The 26,336-nt window shown below is 36.9% G+C and overlaps 1 protein-coding gene across 1 annotated transcript in view; it reads right to left on the bottom strand.

Annotated features, from left to right (window-relative positions):
• Window positions 1-501: 501 nt before the first annotated feature.
• Window positions 502-26,336, bottom strand: part of NSUN3 (NOP2/Sun RNA methyltransferase 3) — a gene marked incomplete at both ends in the record, with an annotated part of 47,286 nt that continues 21,451 nt past the window's right edge. The window contains 3 exons of the mRNA XM_084232640.1: window positions 502-772; window positions 23,329-23,450; window positions 24,173-24,327. Of these exons, the coding sequence (XP_084088766.1) occupies window positions 502-772; window positions 23,329-23,450; window positions 24,173-24,327 (548 nt within the window). The remainder of the gene's footprint in view (window positions 773-23,328; window positions 23,451-24,172; window positions 24,328-26,336) is intronic.

Below are 26,336 nucleotides of genomic sequence, written 5' to 3'. Positions count from 1 at the left end.
GAACTAGTAAAATAGGTTGCTTAAGAAGTGAGTCTCAGAATGGCAATCAGCTCTTATAGAAAAAGGGCAGAACAAAACCCTGAGAGAAACTTCATATTTGATAAGGAGCAAAAGTGATAAGAGGGCCAGCAAATCCGCATTTTTAAAGGTTCAAAGAAACATCATCTGAATAGAATGCAGTTCTAAACATTTTTTGCATAAGACCATGCAGTCTGATTAATTTTACTACAAAATGCCAAGTAAAAGACAGCAGATTTATTATACAGAACAAACACCATCTGTGCTACCTTAAATCATTGCTATAGATATATTTCTACAAAAAAATTTCACCTGGAAAATTTTCAAGCCTATATTCCAACATGATAGCGTACGAATTAAGTAAGGTTGCAAAAGGCTCGGGGAAAGTGCCTCCATAGTTATTTAAAGCTTAACCTATAGAAAGGCTTGAAAAATAAATTTAATAATACGCTGACATGATTTACAAAATGCATGTTACCAATTTCACATAGTCCATGATTTTTTCAATTTGGCTACATACATTGGGCCCCAGGCCTTGCCCTTGTCTGGAATCACCAAGAGTCCATGTTCCTGGCCAGTGGGAGCAAATGTGAAGTCTTGGGAGCAAGTCCTTGCTATTTCCTTAATGTCCATAGGCACGATGTTATTGTAGGAGTTTAAAATTTCATTGATCACATCTTGATTTTCTGCCTTGGAAAGTGTGCATGTAGAATACACAAGTAACCCTCCAGGACGTAAGGCCTTAATTGCAGACCTGAATGTAATCAGGAAAATGCAGAAGATTGGTTAGGTACATTAACAAAAAGGAAAAAAAAAGATGAAGTCTTATGCAAGTAAGTTTAAAAACTTGAAACTAACCTCTGATTCAGATTATAGTAACTTTGGATGTTTTGTAGACTTACAAATATTTCTTTCTTTATTGAATCAGATTTACTAATTTGCCATCCCTGTACAAATATATATATATAGATATGTCAATATCTATTTTCTGGAGTAGGTTCATCTCTCAATATGTGTATGTGCTCTACCCACCTACCACCAAAGTTCTACTGCCATCACACTATCAAATTGATCCTCTGTCACCCATTGCTCCTACTCCCTTGTCATGATGTCCTTAGTAGTGACTATATTTTTCAGAATCTGAGTTCTTTCTGTGTGTTTCACCAGTCTGTTTGTTCAGGTTATTCATATTCATATATGTGAAACCATCAGTATTTCTCTTTCACTTTTGGACTTAGCATAATCACCTCAAGTACTATCTGTGTTTGTTACAAAAGGTAAGATTCCATCTGTTTTAATAGCTGAGCAGTATTCTACTGGGTAAATATACCACAGCTTCTTTATCCAGTCATCAGTCAAAGGGAAAATATTTAGGTTTGATTCTGTCTAGGCTATTATGAATAATGCTGCTATGAACACAGGGGTAAATATATATTTTGGAACGAGTTCAACTATTTCTTCCTAATGTACCCCTGGATGACTAGGAACATGGTAGGTAGATGGATCAATATGGGAAAGACAGAATGCGACTGACTGCTTTGTTGTTTTGTTCATTAAAGGATAGGAAGAGGGGGCTGAGCATGAAATGATGGATTTGCCTTTGAATACACTGAGTGGAGTTAATGGGTAAGCAGGAAGGAGCTTCTGCACTTCAGGAAAAGGGGTTAGGGCTTATCAACAGTTGAAGTCATGGGAATAACTAGGATTTCCCAGGAAAAGTGGAAGGAAAAAGGGAGACACTAAGCACAGACACTGAAAAAAATGCCTGTATTTTAAAGGAGGTAGAACTTAAAAAGGAAATTAGGATGGCTTCATAAATGAGACTAGCTTCATGGAAAAGATGGGAAGGAATCTGGTTTTGCTTTGTTTTTAATGGGGAGAGTTGAACATATTTGTAAAATAAAGTCCAGGAGAATAATAATCCCAGGGCTTCAAACTTCAGTTGGAGGAGACAGCTTCAGAAAAGATGGGATTCCAGCTGTACATGGGAAACTACATGGGAACACAGACAAGTAACAAAGGTGTTTGATGGCAGATGCCACTTCATGATAAACAGCTCAGGTATTGAGAGAGTAACAAGGGTGAAGGTCATCTACTGAGAGCAAACTACAGTATTTTTCCTCCTGCTGTTAGTGATAACCCCAAAACAATTACTAATCAAAAACTTTTTTTTTCAAGAAACCATGTTTCAGAACCTACTAGATTTAAGAGTACATTCAGTCCCATATCTCACATCTATATTTAAAGAACTACAGAATATTCTAATAACTGAGGTTTATAATAAAGATCCACAGCATCACAATGAGTTCAAATTCTATTCTCTATTATCAGTTATTAAAGGAATGAATAATTCTAATTCAAGACAAGCAAAAGGGTGAAAAACTTTTTCTCTCTCTTTCCTTAGAAACCCTTTAATGTGGTGGTTCAAAAATTATTTTTATAGGGCCTCCCCTGAGGGCGCAGGCGGTTGAGCGCAGCGCTGTGAAGCAGTCCGCAGCCTCTGTAGTGCCAGTTTGATCCCGGCTGCCCAGCGAGGGTCCCACCTGGTGTGGCAGACCTCTCCAGTCTCACCCGCTGCTCCCCTCCACAGTGTATTTCGTCAGTCTGCCGATTCTGTTCCCCGCTCTGTCTCTGGTGAGTCTTCTCACCCTCCCACGAATCTGGCCTGTATCCCGGTTCTTGTATAAATAAAAAAATCTGAAGAAAAAATTTTTATAAACAGACAACAAGGGGTCTCCCTGGTGGCGCAAGGGGTTAAGCACCGCACTATGAAGCAATCCGCAGTCTCTGCAGCACGAGTTCGATCCCGGCCAGCCAGGGAGCTACCCACATGGCATAGCAGACCTCTCCTGTCTCACCTGCTGCTCCCCTCAGCAGTGTACTTCGGTCAATCTGCCTGTTCTGTTCCCCACTCTGTCTCTGGTGAATCCTGTCAAACCCCTGCATCTCTGGCCTGTACCCCAGCTCTTGTATGCATAAATAAATAAATCTTAAAAAAATATAAACAGACAACTATAAATTGGAAACATTCTTCAGGGCAGGGGGGAGGGATCAAAATGAGGGAGGGAAGAGCATAAGTGACTATGGTGATAGTTCACGGGTGAATTGGTGGTGGACATTCTGAGGACTACACCTGAGAAAAGAAAGCAAACACTGTAAAAAAAAAAAAAAAGAACAATGATGTAAAACATATCTAATTATTTTAAGTAGTAGGTCAAAACAATAAAGTGAATAGGATAGACAAAATTTTATATTAACAATAGATTTCAACACATTTCTGAAAGATGATATGCAGAGGAGGAATAGTGTATCAAGAAGATGGAGAGAACCTCTCACAGCAAGGACTATATCCACAAAGGCCATGACCTGACCTACAAGCTAAAGGGGATTTTGGAAATGCCTGGTGAAATGTGGTGGGAGTACAAAGTGAAACAAAGAAAGTAACTGAAAGCACAGATAAGAAATCATGGACTATTTTTATTCTACCTTGATATGGGCCCATACAATGCTGTCCTGGGTTCCTGCATAACTTAATGGGAAATTTATACTTCCAGAAGAGTAAGATAATAAATATGTATAGTTTAGCCAGTTAGTGGAAATTTCTTATAGCACATCTGAAAGCAGCTTTTTCTTTTTTACAGTGACATAGTAAGGCATCAGCAGATTTTGCTAAAATTGTATAAATTACAACTACACTTATTTTAAATAATATTCTATTAACTATATCAATGAGTATATGATTCTCTTCAAGAAGTTAGATTACTGTACAAAGGATATATGCAGTATTTGAATTCAGATTATCTTTAAATTCCTATGATAGGGCTTATTTTGATATTAGTTTCATAATTAGTAAAGCCCAGCGCCTAATCAAGTAAATATGATTCTTTCTTATTACATTTGAACAAAAGTACATTGAAGCCTCATCATTTACAAACAATATGTTCTTGGCTTGAGGGAAATTTTAATTAATTTCTATAATGTTGCCAATGCTGGCTGATTCTTCTGCTTTGTTTTGATTCCAATATCTATAATTTATCTTTCTAAAATTAAGTGGGCATAACTTAACTGCTCACATCAATTTCTAAACATGGAAATTGTGTGTGACAACACAAAGGCTGTTTTACAAGTTGGATTAAATTCAAGATCCTAAGCAAAATGTGAATGAGTCCTATCAAATGGTTGTTGCTGTTCTGCTGTTGCCAGTTATTGCCGAAATGCCATTTATGCCCTTTTGTATGTAGTAGTTATGGGTTTCAGAGAACCATAAATCTGTATTTAAAGATTAGGGAAAACAGGCGATCTGAAAAAAACTCACTCCTAGAGTTCATATAACCACACTCTTAAAACATAAGTGTCTAAATATAGTGTTTGCCTATTACTTCCATAATACTGCTTCCATAATACTTCACATATATTGAAACAGCCCATAAGAACCAGATATTATTATAGATTTCATCTATTATAGATTTCACATGATAAATAAAAGTCTATATATATGTATTTTCAGGACAGTTAGTAGAGTGTGAGAAGGGTTGTATTGCCTCAGGGTGGTTCCAATCAGAATGGGAGAATGATACTGCTAGAAAAACTTAAAACAACTAAGAAATTTAAAATTCTGGAGGCGAAATAAACATTAAGGAGTTAGGGACACTCAAATAACACCAATAAACAGGCATGGTTATTGTAATGACCATATAAAAACATAAGTCAGGATTAGAAAAGAAAAATAAGACATGCTAGATGTGTGATCTGGAAGAAAGAAGGTAAAAGGGTTCTCGATGCTTGTGTAAATTTCTGTGCCATGCAAACTTAGCCTTTTTTCCCTGTTAATAAGAATGCAAACCAAACAACTAACTAAACAGCAAGCATTTTAGCATAATGTTATCCTCAGTTAACCTTCTCCAAATGTGCTACGGCCCTATGGCTTCTCAAAAACTGTAAGTTTCACAACGTAATAAGATCCAGAATAATGTGACATTTTTCACCCATGCTTATAACACTAACACTGCTGCATGAAATTATAACAAAGTTGTATTAAGACTCGCATTACTTACCATTGAATTATAACTGAAGCTAGAGAGATGGTCAGCAGAACGTTCTAATCACATAAGTACAAAGTAGAAAAAGATGTCAACACTAACTATAGTAGATGAAGCAAAAGTATTGTGTTGATTAGATTAAGTATAAAGCTAAATACTTTAAACTGAAATGAAAGCTAGTACACATTTATCTTGGGTTTTATATATTATTCAATATACAATGTCCAATTATAATACAGAGCCAGGGCAATACTTCAGTGTATTATGGAAATGGATAAAATGCAGTTTGTACTTAAGCCACCTAGTTACTCAAACAGCTTAAAACAAAAAACATAGTCTACAAAAAAGAAACCATTAAGTAGAATACAATGTCAAGTTAAATTTTCCTCATTTAAAAACAGAAAATCATTGACTGATTTTTGGAATTTCACAGAGCATACCTGAATGGTACTTAAGATCTACTCTCTCTTATACTGCAATGTAAAAATCCCAAAAAACTCTACAACTTAGAGTTTTTCCTTAAGTTTGTGGCAGAATCATTTGGCCTCAAAATCTGACTTAAATTAATATAAGGCTATTTATGGTCAAGGTTTAGCCTATGTGATATAACTGTTCATATATTTTGCTAAAAATACATTAATGTTAGACTATAGGGTACTGCCCCAACGTTACAGGGGGAAGTGGGTGAAGTAATGTATCAATTATTTTATTTTATTTTATTTTTTTAAGAGAGGCATGTTTTATTTATTTATTTATTTGTTTGTTTTTTGTTTATACATGCACTGGGTACAGTCAGAAGCGCGGGAGGGTGAGAGAATTCACCAGAGCCAGAGTGGGGAACAGAACAGGCAGAGTGACGAAATACACTGCTGAGGGGAGCAGCGGGCATGGCAGGAGAGGTCTGTGCACCATGTGGGACCCTCGCTGGGGGCTGGGGATCGAACCGGTGCTGCAGAGGCTGCGGGCAGCTTCGCAGCCCAGAGCTCAACCGCTGAGCCACCAGGGGAGGCCCTCTCATAGGTTCTAAATAAGATTTTGTACTTGTATTTTTGAGTTGAGAGAGTTATATTGCAAAGTTATATAAAATATGTTGTTAGTGTATTTACATGATAAAGTAGCCACATAGTTATATGATGAAAGTTTTGTTCCCCTCCATAATCATTTTTACTTCTTAAAATGAAATCATTTAAATGCTAACTTTAAAAAGCAGTACATAGGCACACCTGGGTGTGTATGCAGTAAACCAATATTTTCTTACTTTAAATATAAAGAAGAGACTGGATTCCGTTGTGTTCTCTCAACACCACAGATTCCTCCCCACCTCCCCAAAAATGTTTTGATTTGTACATTTACATTTTCTAAAAACAGTCAATAATAAAACCATTTTTTCAGGAGTTCATTCTGTCTATTTTGTTCAGTGCTTTTCCCTGTATTTCTTCATCTTTGAAATATCTGGTTGAAGAAACATAGAAAATCAAGCCATTGAAGATACTGGCTTAGAAACCAGAGAGCGTATTATCTGCCAGCTCAAAAAGAGAGGGTACCTTTACATTTCCAGAGTAGACCATGCATTCTTCCAACTACCAACAAGTAAAGCACAGTGACTGATGAAAATAAAAAGAAAATGATTACCTGATTTTAATGGCTTGAACAACAAATAAAAAGTATTATTACCTTAATGAAAGCATAAGTTCAACAATCTTGAAAAAAATTTTAAAACTGTAAATATTTTGGAACACTAACAGCTATTAAAAATCCAAAGGAAGTATATTTCAGACTTAGCCAAACTGAAAAATGAAGCAGGGTGTCCTATTGTTCTCATGGCAAATCTGAATCTCAGAGAAAATTTTTGTAAATAGCGATTAAAACAATGGAATGCAATTTTTAAAAAATATAAATTCCATTTTTCTGGTCCTTGATTAGAAATCTGGCATTCTGTTGGGAGGGTCAGTGTTAATTAGTTCACTAAATTTAACTGTTTTCTACATTTAAAAAGATAAGCTCAAATTGAAGAGAAAACAATCAGCACAGCAATAGTGCCATCTTTTGACCAAAGCAGAAAGTGATTTTCAACCTTTCATTAGTTTTTCATGACTTCTCAGAAGATAAACCATTTCTTTTTAGGTCTTCCTCCTAAATATTTACAGTTACAACTGTCTCTTCTACAATTTGTAGTAAAGTATTACAGCAATCACAGATACTTTGTACACTTGAAAAATTCATATTATAGCAAGATACTACTATGATTAATATATTTAGTTCTCATCTTCATTTCTTTTCTATGATCATTAAAGCATTAAATCAACAAATACCATCTCTTTGGATGTAAACATGGATGAAAGAAGGAATCAAGTGAAACCGACATAGACTCCTTTATTGTCATATTAGCAATCTTGGCCCCTTTGTCTTAGAAACTTTAGCACTATAACATTCTTAAAACCACACAGATGGGCCTCCCTGGTGGCACAATGGGTTACAACACAACCTATGAAGCTATTCACAGCCCCTGCAGCACGGAGTTCAATCCCTGGCCAAGGAGCTACTCACATGGCGCAGCAGACCTCTCCTGACTTGCCTGTTGCTCCCCACGGCAGTGTATTTCAGTACATCTGCCTGTTCTGTTCCCCACTCTGTCTCTGGTGAATCCTCTAACCCCCCCATACCTCTGGCCTGTACCCCAGTTCTTGTATTCATAAATAAATAAATCTCTAAAACAAAATTACACATAAATTTTAAAAATTTAAAGTGAGCACAGCAGCATCATCTTGCAATTGGTTCCATATGACCCTTTAATATTCAACTAATTTTCCAAATAGTCTATATAAGTCTACTTTATTACTTAGAACTTATGTAGAAAAGAAAACAGGTATGTAAATAATAATAAAACGAAAACTACTGCCAATCTTTGCAGCTCAATGCTCAAATGATAATTAAATTAAATCTAAAATTCAAAAGGTGAAATGCTTCCAGAGGACAATGGGCACTGCCCACATTCCTCCATGATGAAATTCTTTTTTTTTTAAAGAATTATTTATTTATTTATTTATATTTTTAAAGATTTATTTATTCATATAATCACTGGGTACAGTCAGAAGCACGGGAGGGTGAGAGAATTCACCAGAGCCAGAGCGGAGAGCAGAACAGGCAGAGTGACAAAGTATACTGATGAGGGGAGCAGCGGGAGGCAGGAGAGGTTTGCGCGCCATGTGGGACCCTGGCTTGGCGGCCGGGGATAGAACCGGTGCTGCTGAGGTTGTGCGCAGCTTTGCAGCCCAGTGCTCAACCGCTGCACCACCAGGGGAGGCCCCATGAGGAAATTCTTACCTTCTTTACGGTAAGGAAGAAGATTCCTGATCAGTGGGAGTGAAGATTTGCCCCAGGAATGAAATGCTATGCTGATTCCTATGTTAATAAATAATGCTTTATGTTTATTTGGTGCTTAATTTAAAGAGCACTTCACACTAGAGTCTTAATAAAACCTTTGAGGTGTACAGGATAAATAGTCTGACCCAATTTATCAAATGGAGAGTCACAAAGACTCACTGACTTGCCTGAAGTTGCAGAGCTAATTAATGCAGCACAAAGAATTCCACTCTCATCTATAGCAGGAAAAGAACAGCAAGCTTTACCGAGGATGTATACCCTGAAGCAAATATCACCACTGCTAAAAAAAAAGTGTGGAATCTGGGACAATAAGACATAGGATGCCACATGCATACATTTCATCATCCTAAATACTCACGGAGCGAAAAGAATAACTACATAATTTTAAGTACTTTTACATAGAGAAACTAAGAATTAACCTGAGGATCTTGGCCACCTGATCATTTTATAGAGCATACAACTATCACCTAACGACGCGCTGTTGCACAGATTTTATGATGAGGTACAAAAGCAAGTAATTCATGTTGAGACATGGCTTGAACCTCTCATCATAGATTAGCATCTGAATCACAGTTTTAAAGAATTTTAACCAAAAAAAAAAAATGAATTTTAACAAATTAGACAACAGAAAATTCTAAATTACTTGGAGTATATTTTGATTAACTACTCCAGATTTTAAATAATCTATTAGTAATGAACCAAATTTTGATTCCTTATCTAAAAGGTGGATAAAATTATTTTCCTCAGAAACTTGTTGATAAAATAAACTTGTTGATAAATAAGCCTAAATTAAAACCTAAAATAAGCCTAAAAACAAAGCCAGTTTAAATTAAAAGATTTATTTCTGGGGTTAAGCACCACACTTTGAAGCAATCCACAGCCTCTGCAGCACGAGTTCGATCCCTGGCTGGCCAGGGAGCAACCCACATGGCGAGGCAGACCTCTCCTGTCTCGCCCACTGCTCCCCTCAGCAGTGTGTTTCAGTCGGTCTGCCTGTTCTGTTCCCCACTCTGTCACCGGTGAATCCTCTCACACCCCCACACCTCCACCCTGTACCCTAGTTCTTGTATGCACAAACAAATAAATCTTTGGGGAAAAAAAAAGATTTATTTCTGGCCTTTATCTTACCATACTTTATGATTCTGTCATAAATCTTCAATTTTGAGAAACTTTCTCCCACTCTGGCTTCCTGGGCACCATTCTTTATTTATCTCCAACTTATTTGAATTCCCTTTTAGCCTCTTTTACTGACCTTTCCTTTTTCTCCTATCTTTTAGATATTAGTCTTCCCAAGAACTCTATGCTCAGTTTATCTTTTTTTCCTAAAGTTAGACGTTCTACATGCTATCTCATTCAATCTTTCAATAAAATTCTGTGACATGAATTACTATTTTTGCTTTGCAGATAAAGAAGCCAAGGCAAGAGTTTACAAGCCCTCTCAATAAATGTTCAAACCAGGATTCACATTAAGGTAATAGAGCCTATATTTCATGTCAGCTTGATAGCTCTTTCTTTCTACCTCAGAGCCAACCAATCACCAAATTCTATTCATTCTCCATTGAAACTATCTTTCAAATCTGACCACAAGTTTCTATCCGCTTTTCATTCACTTAGTGAAGGCTTTTGTCATCTATGTCTTCATTTTTGTACAATCTTTCAAATTGGTTTTCTTCCTAAAAGATTTTCTTGTTAATTTTCATTTCATTCTCCAGTGTTATCTGATCAAGGTATTTTCTAAACTTCGAATGGTTCTTCAATATCTACTTTCACTTTCTTCTGTAGTAATGGAATTTAAAAAAATATTTTTTATTTATGCATATAAGAACTGAGGTGTAGGCCAGAGCTATGGGGGAGGGGGGGACGTGAGAGGATTTACCAGAGACAGAGTGGGGAATGGAACAGGCGACTGACTGAAATACACTGTTAAGGGGAGCAGCGGGCAAGACTGGAGAGGTCCTTGCCATATGTGTTTGCTCCCTGGCCAGGGATCAAACTTGTTCTGCAGTGGCTGCTGATAGCTTCATAGTGCTGATACTTAACCCCTTGCACCACCAGGCAGGCCCAGGGATGGAATTTTTAATTGTACAAGGCTAAGGCTAATTTTCCAAACTGCTTCTTCACTAAAGGTAGTCATGACTAAATCTGACCCAAGAGATGTGAGTGGGGATAATATGAAGGGTACTCTTTTGTCCCTTAATATTAGTTGCTATGAAGACTGAATAGCAAGAGCTGGAATATCTACTTTGGACAATGAGATGGAAAATACACAGTACCCTAATGACTATGAGTCTGAACATCAACTGATTGCCAGAACAACCCTGGAAAACCATCTCAGATTTTATTTAAGTCACTACTATTGTGAGTCTCTATCTTTGTTTTTGTCTGTTTCTGTCTCTTTCTCCTTTTTCTCTTCCTTTTCTTTTTGTCCTCTTTCTTCTCTGTGGTAAGAAAAACTATCTTAACTAATACTGAATTTGGCATCGAAGGTGGAGTTGCTTTAGTAGAATTGAAAAAGTAGAACTGACTTAGTAAGTGGGCAATAGAGGGGGAGGTAAACAAATACAACAAGCTAAAAAACCAATGTGATCACTAATTTTCCAACTTGGCTGGGCCACAATGCCCAAATATGTGGTTAAACATTGTTACGGATGTTTCTGTGTTTTGGGATAAGACTGACATTTAAACTGGTGGACTCTGAGTCAAGCAGATTGCCCTCCATAACATGGGTGAAACTTATCTAACCAACTGAAGGCCTGAAATGAGCAACAGACTAACCTTCCTTGAACAGGAGAGAATTCTGCCAGCAGATAACCTTCATACTTGAACCACAATACTTACTCTCCCTGGGTCTTCAGTTTGTTGGCTTACCCTACAGATCTCAAAGTTGCCAAATGCCATTATCACATGAGTCAGTACCTTAAATTTCTCCTTTACAAACACACACACACACACACACACACACACACACACACCAGCAATCCTATTTTTTTTTAAACATTTGTTTGTTTATGCATACAAGAACCAGGGTACAGGCCAGAAGGGGGAGGCGGCTGAGAGGATTCACCAGAGACAAGTAGGATATAGAACAGGTGGACTGACTGAAATACACTGCTGAGGGGAGCAGCGGGCGAGTCAGGAGAGGTCTGCTGCGCCATGTGGGTATCTTCCTGGTCGGGGATCAAACTCATGATGCAGTGGCTGTGGACAGCTTCATAGGTTGTGTCTTAACTCCTTGCGCCACAGGGAGGCCCAGCAATCCTATCTTTAACTGCTTATGATATGTTGAAAGGTAGACCCCATATTTACAAAGCTTATATAACTCCAGGTTGACTAGAAGAAATGTCAGTATGTGTTAATAAAGAAGTATCAGGAAAGATCCTGTGACTAAGGAAAAAGAAATTGAAGTCTATAATCTAAGTTAACTAAGAATTCAGTAATTTGGACCTTGTAGTACAGAAAGACTGAACAGATTCTGTGCCCCAAAGTGAATTAGTGATAAAAAGGTATCTCTAAAGAGGTACCTCTTAAAGAGATTAGACGGTTGCCTCAAACCTTGCTCAACCACTTCTGAGTAAATGTAACTTGTAGCCAACAGTGGTGATGCAGTGAAACAGGAAAAGCCCCACCAGATAAGAGTCTTGCATTTAACAAGTTTGTCTTCTTGCATTCTAAGGAAAAGGAGGACATCCCTAAGAAGATAATAAGGAGGCTGAACATCAGGTGTTAAAAAAGCAAGTTGGCACCCACCCCAAATCTCCATATGCCTATAAAAGGACATGCTGACCCTAGATCAGGACAGTGGTCTTTCAGACACGAGTCAGCTGCTCTCCTCAGTTTGTCAACAAATTAAACTACTTTGCTTCTCCTCAAACTCTGTTTCCTTTTATTGGCTGAGGGAACTGAGGCTGGCCTCAGTATCAATGTGAGTCAGTCCAAAAGCAAAGATAGCATTTTTAACCTAATCCAAAACACAAACCAACAAAAAGGAACAGCTTCTAATAGACACAACATGAATAAACTTCAAAAACATGCTAAGAGAAAAATTTTTATGAAAAGAGTACATTTTGTTTAATTATATATTTTATGAAGTTCAAGAATAGGCAAAGCTAGACGATGATAAATCAGAACAATGATTGCTTTTGATGAGTGGAGTGAATGGATTGTGAAGGAGCACTCAGAATCTTTTGGGGATAATGGAAATAAATATTTTAAGTCTTGACAGACTGTGGGTTACACAGGCCTAAGTAATTGTCAAAACTCCATGAATCTTACCTGTAGCTTAGTGTATAGGCTCAAGTGTAGTTAAGAGCAGGGGGCAGGATCTACCTTCAGTTTCTCTAAATTCCAAAACAGGATCCTGTGCAACTCTGGCAAAATGTTCCAGCTCTCTGCAGATCACCCATGTCACCAAGGTTGGATGCTTAGTGGTAAAAGACCTCAGCAGGTTTTGGAGATAGGATATGGTTCCTCTTTGTCTTCCTAGGTTCTACTGTATTTTTCTCTCCTACTTCATTTGCTGGCCATGAGCCCTGCTAACTAAAACCCCCACACCAGAAGTAAGGACACAATTACACACACAACTTCTATAGACTGCTAAAAACAGCCATCATGATTGAATAAAATCTAATTGCTATAATAGATCTCTTAACTCACTGGTAGGGATTCATCTGTAATCAAACTCTGATAGTCAACAGTAACTCTGCCACTTGTGGGGTAAGACAGACACTGTTATATAACGTAATGATCAAGTCATGAGTTAAAATTCATCTTTGCCTCAACTTTCTAGATAGTATGTCAGTTCTAACATTTATGTATCTACTTTTCAGCTTCTTTTTGACCAGCTGGAGTTATATTCATCCTTTAAGACCCACTTCAGAATTTCACTGTTCTGAAATCTTTACTCATTCTCCATGGAATTCCTTCCTTTTCTGTTTTTTTCCATGTAATAAATTGTTCATCAACTTGAAAACAGGATTTATATTCATTTTTAGTACATATACCCCAATTATAAAACATGTTATCAAGATATATTTATTAAAAATTGAATGAATGAATGAATGAATGAATGCTACCTAATTAAGGGGCCAGTCAGGAAGAGAATTTTTCAGTGGATAACAAAGGAATATATTTAATTGCAACTAACATTCAAAAGTAAAGAACAGCTCAAGCAACTTATAACTCCTATAGAAATAATAAAGACTAGAGGTTTATTTGGAAAAAATAAAGCTTTTTCCAAAATGAAACTCACAAAATAAGAAAGAAAGTCTTTTTCTCTAACCAATAGGGGCCATAGACAAACTACTACAGACAGTAAAATACTGCAATCTGTTAATGAATATTACTACTTAGCAACTGTGATCTCATTTCTCATTGAGTGAAAGATTATGGTAATTTTCTAGTAAGTGACTGTGACTCTATGGAAAAAAATAGCCACTATTTTAAAATTGAGATATGTTTTATCAAAAATGTCATTAAGACATTTTTAAATAAAGGTAATCCCTAGTATTACAAGGGAAATCTAACAAAGGAGGTTAGTATGGTAAGTAGCTAGTCTGCTCTAAAAGGAAGAAAATTAATTTTTTAAAAAAAAGTATTATTCTAATTTGATGTACCAATAGAAATATTTTAATTGCTACAAGATAATGAAACAGTGAACAACATCTTTAATCAACTATGTTGGGCTCCATAAAACTTCATCTTTAAATTGTTCCTTTTTTTGCCTCTCCCCAACCATAAACGAACAGTTCCTCTACATTTTTTGCCTTTTTTTAAAAGTATTTCAGGGAGTTTTGTTTCACTTACTTTTTCTTATCATTCCATATTTTTTCCATGCTATATAGTTGGCTTCTAGGATTCTTTTCAATTTTTCTATTTTTGTTCCTTTTCAGCAGTTCCCATTTCTTTTAGTTCTCCACTGTCTGTTTCTCATCATTTCACTCTGTAACAGTTTACTATTTCTGCTGGCAAACAGCAGTCTGAGCAAGAAAGCAAATAAAAAATCCCTACCACTATTATGTACTACGACCAAAGAAAACATTAAGGTGAAAAGTTGAAGCTCATGTACAATCTATCAAATAAATGCAGATTGAAAATTAAGTTTCAGGTGCTATAAGCATCTGAAACACAGGTATTCTAGGTTGAAATTTACCCAGTGCTATCATCAGTTTTAAAAGCATTATATTACAAGCCTTGAGGGTACTCTTCACTGTGCTCACAGCAAGTAATCAAATTTCTAGATATCAAAGTATTTATTATCAAAGATGTTCTGTAAATTCAAGATAAAGAAACAAGACCAAGCTTGCTATTTTCAGAGACACCATACCCATCAGCTACTTTTTTGTCAGCCTAAGAAATAAAAACAATGTTGGTAATTATCTTCTCACCACTGGCAGTAGAATTTTTTTTACCTTGAAGAAATATTTTTTTTATGTAGTACTGACTGAAAGGAGCAATGACACTAGGTATTACTGCAAAATATTATATCAATAAATGACAAGTTTTAACATATTTAATATAGGTTTCTACTTGGAGATCTCAAGTTTAGTATATCTTCTCAACAATTAACTACTTTACTAAACTGGACTTAGAGGGTGAGTTAGGGAATAAAGCTCTCTGGTAAGATTGAACATAAGTTTGAAAATAAGTATTTGTTCCTTAAATTATAGAAAAGAGATAATAGACCAGGTTAGGCCCATCTGCCTTCAAGATAGTCCCTGCATTCATACAAAGAAAAAGAACTGGGCTTTCCCTGGTGGCGCAGGCGGTTGAGCGCCAAGCTATGAAGTTGTCCTCAGCCTCTAAAGCGCCGGTTTGATCCCGGCCCGCCGGTGAGAGTCCCACATGGTGCGCCAGACCTCTCCTGTCTCGCCGGCTGCTCCCCTCAGCAGTGTGTTTTGTGCATCTGCCCATTCTGTTCCCCGCTCTGTCTGGTGAATCCTCTCACCCTCCTGCAAATCTGGCCTGTACCCCAGCTCTTGTATAAATAAACAAATAAATAAATATTAAAAAAAAAAAAAGAAAAAGAACTAAAAAGTTGAGAAAACCACCCAAAGTGACTTGATTTTGGATTATGGCAAATGTTTTTATGAATGGAGAGTACGTAACATATATGTGAGTTTTTTCAATTTTTTAAGTCACAAGAACATTTTTTTCAAAAGAAATCCTGCAAGTTTAACCTGATGGTGATACCATGAGTCTAGTTGGATTTGGTGTGGTGAACCAGAAGGTTGTTCTGGTCAGCCCTCCCTCATCCTGAAGATGGTTCATGAGAGAATGTTATAGAAAGGCTATGTCGGGGGCCTCCCCGGTGGCGCAGCAGTTGAGCGCTGGGTTGCGAAGCTGCCCGCGGCCTCTGCGGAGCCGGTTTGATCCCCGGCTGCTCCCCAGCCACTGGAGGAGGGTCCCACATGGTGTGCAGACCTCTCCTGCCGCCCGCTGCTCCCCTCAGCAGTGTACTTCGGTCCTTCTGCCTGCTCTGCTCCCCACTCTGGCTCTGGTGAATTCTCTCACCCTCCCGCGCTTCTGACTGTACCCAGTGCATGTGTAAACAGAACAAACAAACAAATAAATAAATAAATAAACATGCCTCTATTAAAAAAAAAAAAAAGAAAGGCTATGTCGGGCCTCCCTGGTGGCACAAGAGGTTAAGCACGGCACAATGAAGCAATCCGCACCCCCTGCAGTAGGAGTTGGATCCCCGGCTGGCCAGAGAGAAACCCACATGGCAAAGCAGACCTCTCGGTCTCGTCCGCTGCTCCCCTCAGCAGTGTATTTCAGTCTGTCTGCCTGTTCTGCTCCCCGCTTTGTCTCTGGGGAATCCTCTCACCTCCCCTGCATCTCTGGCCTGTATCCCAGCTCTTGTATGCATAAATAAATAAATCTTAAATAAAAAAAAAAAATAGAATGCCTATGTCTACACAGAGCAGAGTCTGAAAGGAGCTGACCTCTAATTTTCTTGAAGAAAATAATAGCTATTTCTACTAAAGAACAAAGTTATTTGACTCTTACAGTGCCAGGTTACAAAAGAATAAGTAGGTCATAAATTTTACTAAAGGCATTTCAGTGACTCCATTTAGATCAATAACCAGTTCAGATACCTGTAGTGAGTGGTATCTTTTTTTCCAAAAGATTTATTTATTTGTGCATATAAGAACTGGAATACAAGCCAGAGGTGCCGGGGTGGGGGTGGGGGGGTTAGAGGAGGGGAGATGATTCACCAGAGACAGAGTGGGGAACAGAACAGGCAGACTGACTGAAATTCACTGCTGAGGGGAGCAGCAGGCAAGACTGGAGAGGTCAGCTCCCTGGCCTGGATCAAACTTGTGCTGCAGTGACTGCAGGTAGCTTCATAGTGCTGACACTTCACCCTTTGTGCCACCAGACTTAACCCTATGCCCTGCCAAGAAAAAATTTCAGATGAAAGAAGAGTCACAGAAATTCCTGATGGATAGGTTGGTCTAATCTTGCCTTTTCAGTCTTAGATCAAATCCTATGGACTTAAAAATCATTGTGTACAGCAGCAAGAACATACAGGGGAGACAAAGAGAATGCAGAAAACCAAGTGACAATTAGGAATACTGAACTGACAAAGAATCACTTCCTTCTCAAGTCAAAAACAGCCAGGCCACTCTCAGCCATACTTAATAAACACTATTAAAAAATCTTGAAAAAAAAAAAAAAGTTCAAGTTTTTGAAAATAGAATTCATGTGCACTTGTTTCAAATAAATACATATTTACTATATTTACTTGCTCAGTTTCATTTTGTTTTGAGATCCATTAAAGTCTTTTCAAGTTATTAAGGAAAAATAATTTAAACTCTTAAACAAAAATGGTATATTACATTGAATAAACTAAAACAAGCTAATGCAATACGCACAGTATCTCACTTTGAACACTTCTGTGTTCTAACTTTAATCTACTGATATTCATAACTCACTTTCTAATGAGATTTTCTATAAGTTTGTTCCTTTGAATCAATCCCTTATATGAAAGAATCTTTCTAAAATAAATGACATCATTTCAATCCATCATTAAAAATACTTCAGTAACTCCCCAATTAAGTGATGTTATGACATAAGCTATTTGAGTTAAATATTACTCAAAATATAAACAAATAAAACAAATAGAAGCAGTACTATCTGGCTCAAGAAACTTGAGGTAAAGGATGGTAGAGGCACTTCACTATTTCTGTTATAATATACCACATGCAGTCAAAGAAAATAAGTCAGTACAACTTTTTTATTTCAATGAATGGCTTGTTTTATTCTTTATTTTTCATTTTATATTTTAAATGCTTCATGAGGCTTTTTACTTCCATGATTAGGAAAAATTTCTAGAAAGAATCTTCTGTTTATATTCTTCTCTATAAAATATACCTACTTATGTCTGCAACCCATCCTTAATGAGGCAAGTTGGGTGGAATATAAGGATCATTTCCTATGTATGTTAGTATCTGCAATGCATAACAAAATTCCTAATACAAAGTCAGTACTTAATAAATGTTGGATAAATTAATACATGCTAAAATAAAATCTTACTGTCAAGATTATATTTCATACTTTTGGTATACTCGGCATATTTTTATGATTGAAAATACAATAGCGACAAACTATAGGTATGGATGTCTCTTCGAATCTTTTACAATTTCATTTAACACAGAAAATTTTGATCCACAAATTCTTACTACAATGAAGTGTGTAATTTGCCCTCCCAAATTACAGATATTTTACTTGTAGAACCTCTGACTTCTGACAATTAATATACAGAAAACAATAAAGAGGTCAAGGAGGAAGGAAAGTAGCAGTAGTGGTAGTAGTAGCAATAGTAATGCTTTTGTTTTCTGAATTCCACTGTCAAAACTACCAGCCTTGTAGAAACCACCAGCATCCCTGACATTTAACTTGTTTCTTTCAGTTTATTTTCAAAGATTTATTTATTTATGCACACATGAGCTTGGGTGTAGGAAAGAGGTGTGGGGGGTGAAAGGATTCACAAGAGACTGAGTGGGGAGCAGAACAGGTTGAAGTTGGGTGGAAATCTTCCATTCTAATAGAATTATATGTCCAAAAATTATTTTTCCAATATCACTATGCTGATGAATGATGAAGGCCCATGCTCCACAGTCACTAGGTATCTCTTATCTCAGCTCAAGAGCATGACAGAAGAGATGTTGGTGAGTTTTTTTAATGTTTCTTTTAAAACACAATTCTTGCTGTCAGAGTACCACTTTTAAAGGATTGTTATCTGGATGATTTATACAAATTTTCAAAATGTTACCAAATAAGCTAAGCTTCCTTCTTCACTGAGTTCACAAATTGGATTTTACTTGTCAAGAAGTGAGAAAAGAAAACCAGAAGGGGTCAGTATTTTAAATGTGATTGATTTTCTCTGAGGAAATGGTTGACATGATACATTACTGCAATAAGATACCTACATTTTTGTTATAAATCATACTTTTCAGTTCATGCTTTCCCATCTAAAAATCATGTAAACCTCTCTTACACAAACATCATGGCCACTTTCTAAAAAGACTACATGAATATCATTTTCAGTTTATTTTTGAAATGATAATAAAGTTTACTTTCAAAGAGCTCTCCATTAATAGAATTAGCTCATGTTCATCTATACATTCATCCTTGTACTGCATGATTGTCTTTTGAAAACGTCTTCAGGAATAGAATGTGTGAGTCTTATATAGCTTATATCTTCATGTTTTACAAATTTGGTAGAACATTCTAATTTTGTATAGATAATTCAAAGATCACTCAACAGGCATATAAGGAACTCATACTTTTGAGACCTTTCTCCTGTCATTACTCACTATGCCTTTCAACAAACTTTTCCTGTAAGTTAGACTGTTTTCATGATTATATATAAATCTATACATACATTAATTTTTAAAGGACTATTTTATATCTATTGACATTACTTTTTAATATCAAGAAATTTCCATTAAATAAAATACAGATTTTCATTTAAGTGTCACATTTACAAAAATGTGCAAGTTTAGTATGTGCATCCATTTATATTTACATTACCATTTACATTACCATTTACAATGCTAAAATTCAGAATACTATTCAGGCTACCAATTTAATACAAATATGAATGATTTCTAGTACAACAAATGAATACACAGCCATGGACGGCACAATGTATCTTTGAGCATTGTTCCTCTCAGCTGACAAATGCAGAGACAAGTCTAGTCTTGCCAAAATAACAGAATCAAAAAATTTTATTTGCCTCTCAGCTCCTTTCCCACTCCTTTCTCCCTTCCACTACCATCTTTTGTTTCTGTAATACTGCCTGCTTCCTTGCTTTCTAAATGCTCTTTGCAAATGCAAATAAGGATCTGCAATCAATCCTTTATATTTTGAATATAATGCATACATAGCAATGTATTTACTCTCTCTTACTTTTGTATTTAAAACATATCTTATTATGGAATAAAAGGATTGCCTTTCATTAAAGGAAGGTTATATGGCAGGAATTTGGTGAGGGCGATTTAGAAGACACGTAAGAGAAATGTTTTTGTACGTGATACAGTAATAGAGCTATCTCTGATGAGAAAATTACTATAGTCTTTTTCTGGAATCAGGGGCAGGAGATAAAAGAAAGGTAGTGGCTGGAATTGTAATTTTTTCCTTTATCTTTAACCCCAAGACTTATAGATGTCAAGAAATTAGAACCATTTTCTGTGCCTATTGCTTGAGTATCTCTCTACTTTATCATCATAATCACACAGCCAGGGCACTGAGAATTTTCAGTTGCTTCAAGCAGCTCCAAAATCATTCACACAGACCAGGTAACAGAACAGGGATCATAGAATAGCTATTCAAAGAAAAGAATAGGAGACAGCCACTATGAAGTTGTTTTCCAATCACATGTGATGACATGAAATCTTATACTCATCATGACTGATAAGTCAGTTTGTGTCCTGTCAATATGCTACACAGTAATGTGGTTCTAAAGCCATTCCTTTTATAGATGAAAGGTGATGGGAGAGAGCAGAGGTCACTAAAGAAGAACCATCATTGCTACAGCATAAAAAAGTACCTATTGTGAGGCTTATTTTTATTTTTTTAACTTATTTTTATGTATACAAGAACTGATGTGTAAGCCAGAGGGGCGGGGTGGGGGGGGGTAAGAGGATTCACCAGAGACAGAGTGAGAAGCAGAACAGGTGGATCTACTGAAATACACTGCTGAGGGGAGCAGCAGGCAAGTCAGGAGAGGTCTGCTGCACCATGTGAGTCATCTCCCTGGCTGGCCGGGGATCGAACTCGTGCTGTGGTGGCTGGCAGCAGCTTGAAAGCACTGTTTTTAACCCCTGCGCCACCAGGGAGGTCCCCCATTGTGAAGTTTATATAAGTGCATGATCTTCCTGATGATGACGGAAATGCTATGGGATGGTAAGGGAAACGTATTAAATTGGGAGGGAAAAAAAGTAAAATTATGCTTTGGTTATATAAAAGCAATACTAATCAAAATAAAGCATGTGAATTGTTTTACATTTATGCCCAATTACCGCAAACCAATACTTATTAACTTTTCTATAAACTGAATTTCAAATATGAGTGCTCAGTCCTTTTGGTTTACTGGTTTTGAACAACTATTTACTAACCCCTTCTTACATATCAACCACCGATTATGTATTTTGTGTTTTATCTTGTATTTTACTTGTACGAATAAAAACAATAAGGCAATTTCTGTTTCCATGGGGGCTACAGGCTTACTGAAGACAAAGATAAGTGCCAAATGTCAAGTAGAGAAACTGGAAATCAATAATTTTTAAATGAAAGTAAGGACATAAGGGGACTATCAATCCCAGTCCTAGGGAGTCAAGTTTCATAAGGTAATACCAGAACTGATTCCTGAAGAATGAGGAAAGTTAGCCATCCTCCCCCAAAGTGGACTCAGGGGCAGGAGAGTTCTTTCCACTCTAAAACTGAAAGCAGCAGGAAATGCACTGGTCTTAGAAATGAGAGTCTGCATGGAGAGTGTGAGGAGCTGCTCAACAGAACACAATGCAAGAAGAATCTTAAAGGAGAAGATGAGGCTGGTGAAGGAAGAAAGAACTATATATATAAAGAGGACTTGAATACACTAAGGAGTTTGAAATCTTCATAGTAATGAGGAACTGCTAAAGGATTTCCACAATGACAAAGATATGATCAGACTGACATTTCAAATCAGATTTGGCTTTATTCTGGTGAGAAAAGCAGTAGATCTCACACCTGGAGATATGAGGGAAATTAGGAGCCAGTTGCAATCATATAGGTGACAGATACTAGTGGCTTAGGAGAAGTTGCTAAGGATGGAGAGAATTGTAATAGAATTGAAATGTCTTAGTGACTGAACATAAGAGAAAGGAGAGTTAGAGATGGATTTCTAACTTAAGCAAACAAATGGTAGTATAGCAATGCTGAGAGAGAAGAGAGGAAAAGAAACAAGTTGGCAAGGTTTCTGTTTTGATATTTTTTTATTTTGCCAATTTGAGGGAAGACAGGAGAGTTTGAAATTATCAGTTCCCGCTTGAAAAGTTGAGTTTTATGTATCTGAGGGGTTTTCAAATGTAGCTATGTGATAGTTAACTAAATACATAGGTCTAAGATGAATGATCTAAGCTGAGACACATATTTAAGAGATAACATCGTCTATCAGTAGAAGTCATCAGACAGAAGAAGAACCCATGAGCAGCCTAAGGAAACCCAAATCAATCATGACAGTGAGCTGATATGTAATCTGGTACAAAAACAAGACTATGGATTAGTCTTGGTTGTGATACTTAGGTAGGAGCATGTGTTCTCTGGCTGTGTATCAATCAGAACTTGGAAGTAATATTTTATATATTTCTGGTAAATGCCATTTGGGATAATTATTATGTTTACCCATGGGAAGGGTTACATAGTCTATTTATAGAAATTCCTACCCAGTCCAGCATTCCTATGTGATAATAAAGTACTCACAAGTATTTAAAAAAAAAAAGAAATTAGGCAGCAGCTCTCCTGTCTGCCTGTGACTATGCAGGCATTTCTCTTCACCACCTTCTCCCTTTGCAAAGCAGCAGAGGCAGCTCTTCTCCCAAGGCTGCCGCCTATGTCTGTGCAGCCCTCTCTTTTAACAAACCTGTCCCTCTCCAAGGCAGCTCTGACTGCCTGCTTGTATGCACACAAGCATCCTTCACTTCTCTTCCCTTTTTATAATAAACCTGCCCCTTCTAAATAAAAAAATAATAATTAGAAGTAAAGCACATTGTGAGAAATGTGTATAAATTGCTACTCATTCTCATTCCACAGGTAAGAAATAATGACTGATGAGGCACCACTTATCTGTCAATATAGTTTAAATATTGCAGAGAATATTTCTTCAGCATTAAACAACAGGAATTACTTTGGAATAGGGGATAAGTACAAATCGCCTTTGAAATCAGGATAGACTGCCTCAAATACTGCTGTTTTAAAGGAAACCAAGTATCTCTAGGTGTTTATGCCCTTATGGAAAATTCTTAGGGAGGCGGCAAGTGTTAACAATAAGCTATAATGTCCTAAGAGGCTGACTCATCTAGGACAGTGCACCTATTAACAAAAAATTTATCCTGACCCAAAGCCAATTTTACAGAGGGGTTGCTCAGATTCTGGTCAAAGAAAGAACAGATGGCAAACCCTAGGTTAGGGATGGTCCCAAAAGGTAAACAACTAAGAGGGCAAAGGAAAAGAAGAGTATAGTATGAGATATGAAAGACAAGAGGTTGGGAATTTTCTGGATCCAGCCTTTGAAGGAATACAAGGGAAACCCTCCATTTGCAGGGTTCTCTGTGTCATGTTTTCTCATGTTTGAGTAAATTAACATAAAGATAAAATAAACTTTTGTATAAATGGCCCTCACCTTAAGAGTTCTGTCTGTAGAATAGGCAACTTCCTTCTTTGGTTTATCCTATAGGCTGCCCTCTGAGGATCAGAAGAAAATAACCAACTTCGATCATTTGAACATGGAGCATCAACTAACACCTGGAGAAGAGAAAGGACACATAATGCAGACATGCATTGAATTTAAATTCTAGGACTCAAAGTAGATGAGAAAGTAATATAAAACATGACAAAATAGCAAATAATGAAAGCATTTCTTTAAAAACTAAACACACCATGAGTTTCTTCTTTATGATATTTCCTCACTAATACATTTCAGAAAAATTCCTGTGTACGTTCAGTGTTTGGAAGGGGAGTGAGAGGACCAAAAGTCTACTAATGTCTACTAATAGTTCATTTTCTTGATGACTACAGCAAAAACTTTTACAAAAGTTACTCATTTCGAATAGACATTAGTGTATTTCTGCATTCTCAGCATTTATTTTTAAGAACTAATATTTCAATTTCAGTTTTCAAAAATGCTCTTCTTCTTCAACTGTCATACTCTGATAGGAAATGCTACTAAATTAAAGCAGCACAGAGCACATGTTTCTGTACCAATCCAAATAATGCCTGATCTTTTCCTGAGTATCTTTAAGGTACCTGGAAATAAAAAACACTCGTAATTCCCAAACCCAGTGCTTCCTCTGAAACATGCTGATCAGCAAACAAAAGCTGTTTCCATGTTCACTTTATCACAATTTCCCAGGATGCTGAGAAAGTCTATCAGGCTATGTGTAGAAGCAGAAGGGAAACAAGAACAAAGCAGCACAACAGTGGTGTCATCGGGAGCCCATCAGTTTGTCATAATGTAATAAAAGTACCTTGTCAAAAGTCTCAGGCTGGGCATCTCCCACTTCTCTGCCATCCAGTTCAGACACTTTAATTACGTTTACCAAAGGATGTGGGATGAAAGATTCTAATGTCTGTCTCAGCCACCGGAACCGCAGACTATCATATTCATTACAATGAAAGTAACCTAAATAGAAAGGATTTAAAAGTGTTTAAATTGTGCGATGGAATTATTAATGAGTTTTACTTCTGACCAAATAAATTTCAGAGAAATACCAATTCATCATAATTATGTAGAAATAGGGCTCAGAGGTAAACAGTAAGATTATCTTGTGCTTTAAAAAGGGAAACATGCACATCATGTAAAACATTTACAATGGTGTATCTACACAGCCTCTTACTCAAATTTAATTTTGTAGGTAAAAACAGGTAATTGCATATTACTGAAGATACTAATCCTGCAGATACAGTTCTCCTGCTAAAGCTCGTAAGAGTAAAACATATATTCTGCTGTACGTATGTAACTCCTAGGATAGACTATCATTTTAAATGAGGGAATTATGTGTACATAGAAAAATAATGTGGTAGTTAAGATTAAATGTGATACCTTTGTGACATCTAACATAGTATGCAAAACTAGTAATAAATGCTTATCATAGTCATTTGTTGTGTTATATGCTAGACACTGTTCTAAGATTTTATATGCAATAACATATAATACTCACAAGCCTATGCAGGAAGAACTGTTGTTATTATTTCTATTTTACTTATGAGGAGACTGAGCCAAGAATGGTTAAATAATTTGCTCAGCTTCACACAGCAGCAAATTCAGACAGCTTAGTTCCAGAGCCCTACCGACTCTTAAGTTAACATGCTATATTGCTTCTCAATATAGAAGGCACTTATCAAATGTTCTTCCTTTACTTAAATATAGAGATTCATATAGTTATAGCTATATAATACTATAAATTATCTATATTACATATAGTATCATTACATAATCTCTATCTACATATAAATACTTTTAAATGAATAAACTACAAAGCAGAACATTAAAATGACTTAAAATCCATTCTCTTCACATAACCACCACTGAATATTTTAATAAATAATCATACCATATCTATTTGACCATATACCTGCATATAAAATTTATACTACATAATATTTTTTGGTGATGTCATTTTCTTCTTTTTTTTCCATCTATCCCCTCCATCAACTGCTTAATTGCCCAATCAAAAGGAACATAAATTATCAACCAGACAGATTGCATATATATGTAGCTATATAACATAACCCAAGATATATAGATTATATATACCAACAATGGGGTTTTTATATATATTTAGCTGCACAAAACATTATTATCATTGTCTTTTTTTTTTTTTTAAAGATTTATTTATTTATTTATACAAGCACTGGGTACAGTCACAAGTGCGGAAGGGTGAGAGAATTCACCAGAGCCAGAGGGGAGAGCAGATTAGGCAGACTGACAAAGTTCACTGCTGAAGGGAGCAGCGGGCACGGCAGGAGAGGTCTACGCGCCATGTGGGACCCTCTCCCGGTGGCCGGGGATCAAACAGGTGCTGTAGAGGCTATGGGCAGCTTCGCAACCCAGTGCTCAACCACTGTGCCACCGGAGAGGCCCATCATTGTCTTCTATAGTCAATGACTATTAGATTTCCCCCCATGTATTTGCTATCATCTTTGCTTTTTTTTTCTTTTTATATCTTCTATCTTCCATCTAGGATGTGTCTCTTTTTTCCTGAAGAACATCATTCAAAATTGTTGGTGAGAGGGCCTCCCCGGTGACGCAGCGGTTGAGTGCTGGCTTGCAAAGCTGCCTGCGGCCTTGGCAGCGCTGGTTCGATCCCCGGCTGCTCCCCGGCCCCCAGAGGAGGGTCCCGCATGGCGCGCAGACCTCTCCTGCCGCCCGCTGCTCCCCTCAGCAGTGTACTTCGGTCCTTCTGCCTGCTCTGCTCCCTGCTCTGGCTCTGGTGAATTCTCTCACCCTCCCGCGCTTCTGACTGTACCCAGTGCATGTATAAATAAATAAATAAATCTTTAAAAAAAAAAAAAAAATTGTTGGTGAGAAACACTTATGCCTTCTCTCTATGTCTAAAAGAAATGTTGATTTCACTTCTGTTCTTTAAGGCTATTTGGGTGAATATATTTCAAGATTGACAAGCAGCTGTT

This window comes from Talpa europaea, assembly GCF_964194135.1.
Source record: "Talpa europaea genome assembly, chromosome: 4".
Taxonomy (NCBI): domain Eukaryota; kingdom Metazoa; phylum Chordata; class Mammalia; order Eulipotyphla; family Talpidae; genus Talpa; species Talpa europaea.
The sequence above is the reverse complement of the archived record's forward strand: the minus strand, read 5'-3'. Positions and strand labels throughout refer to the sequence as shown.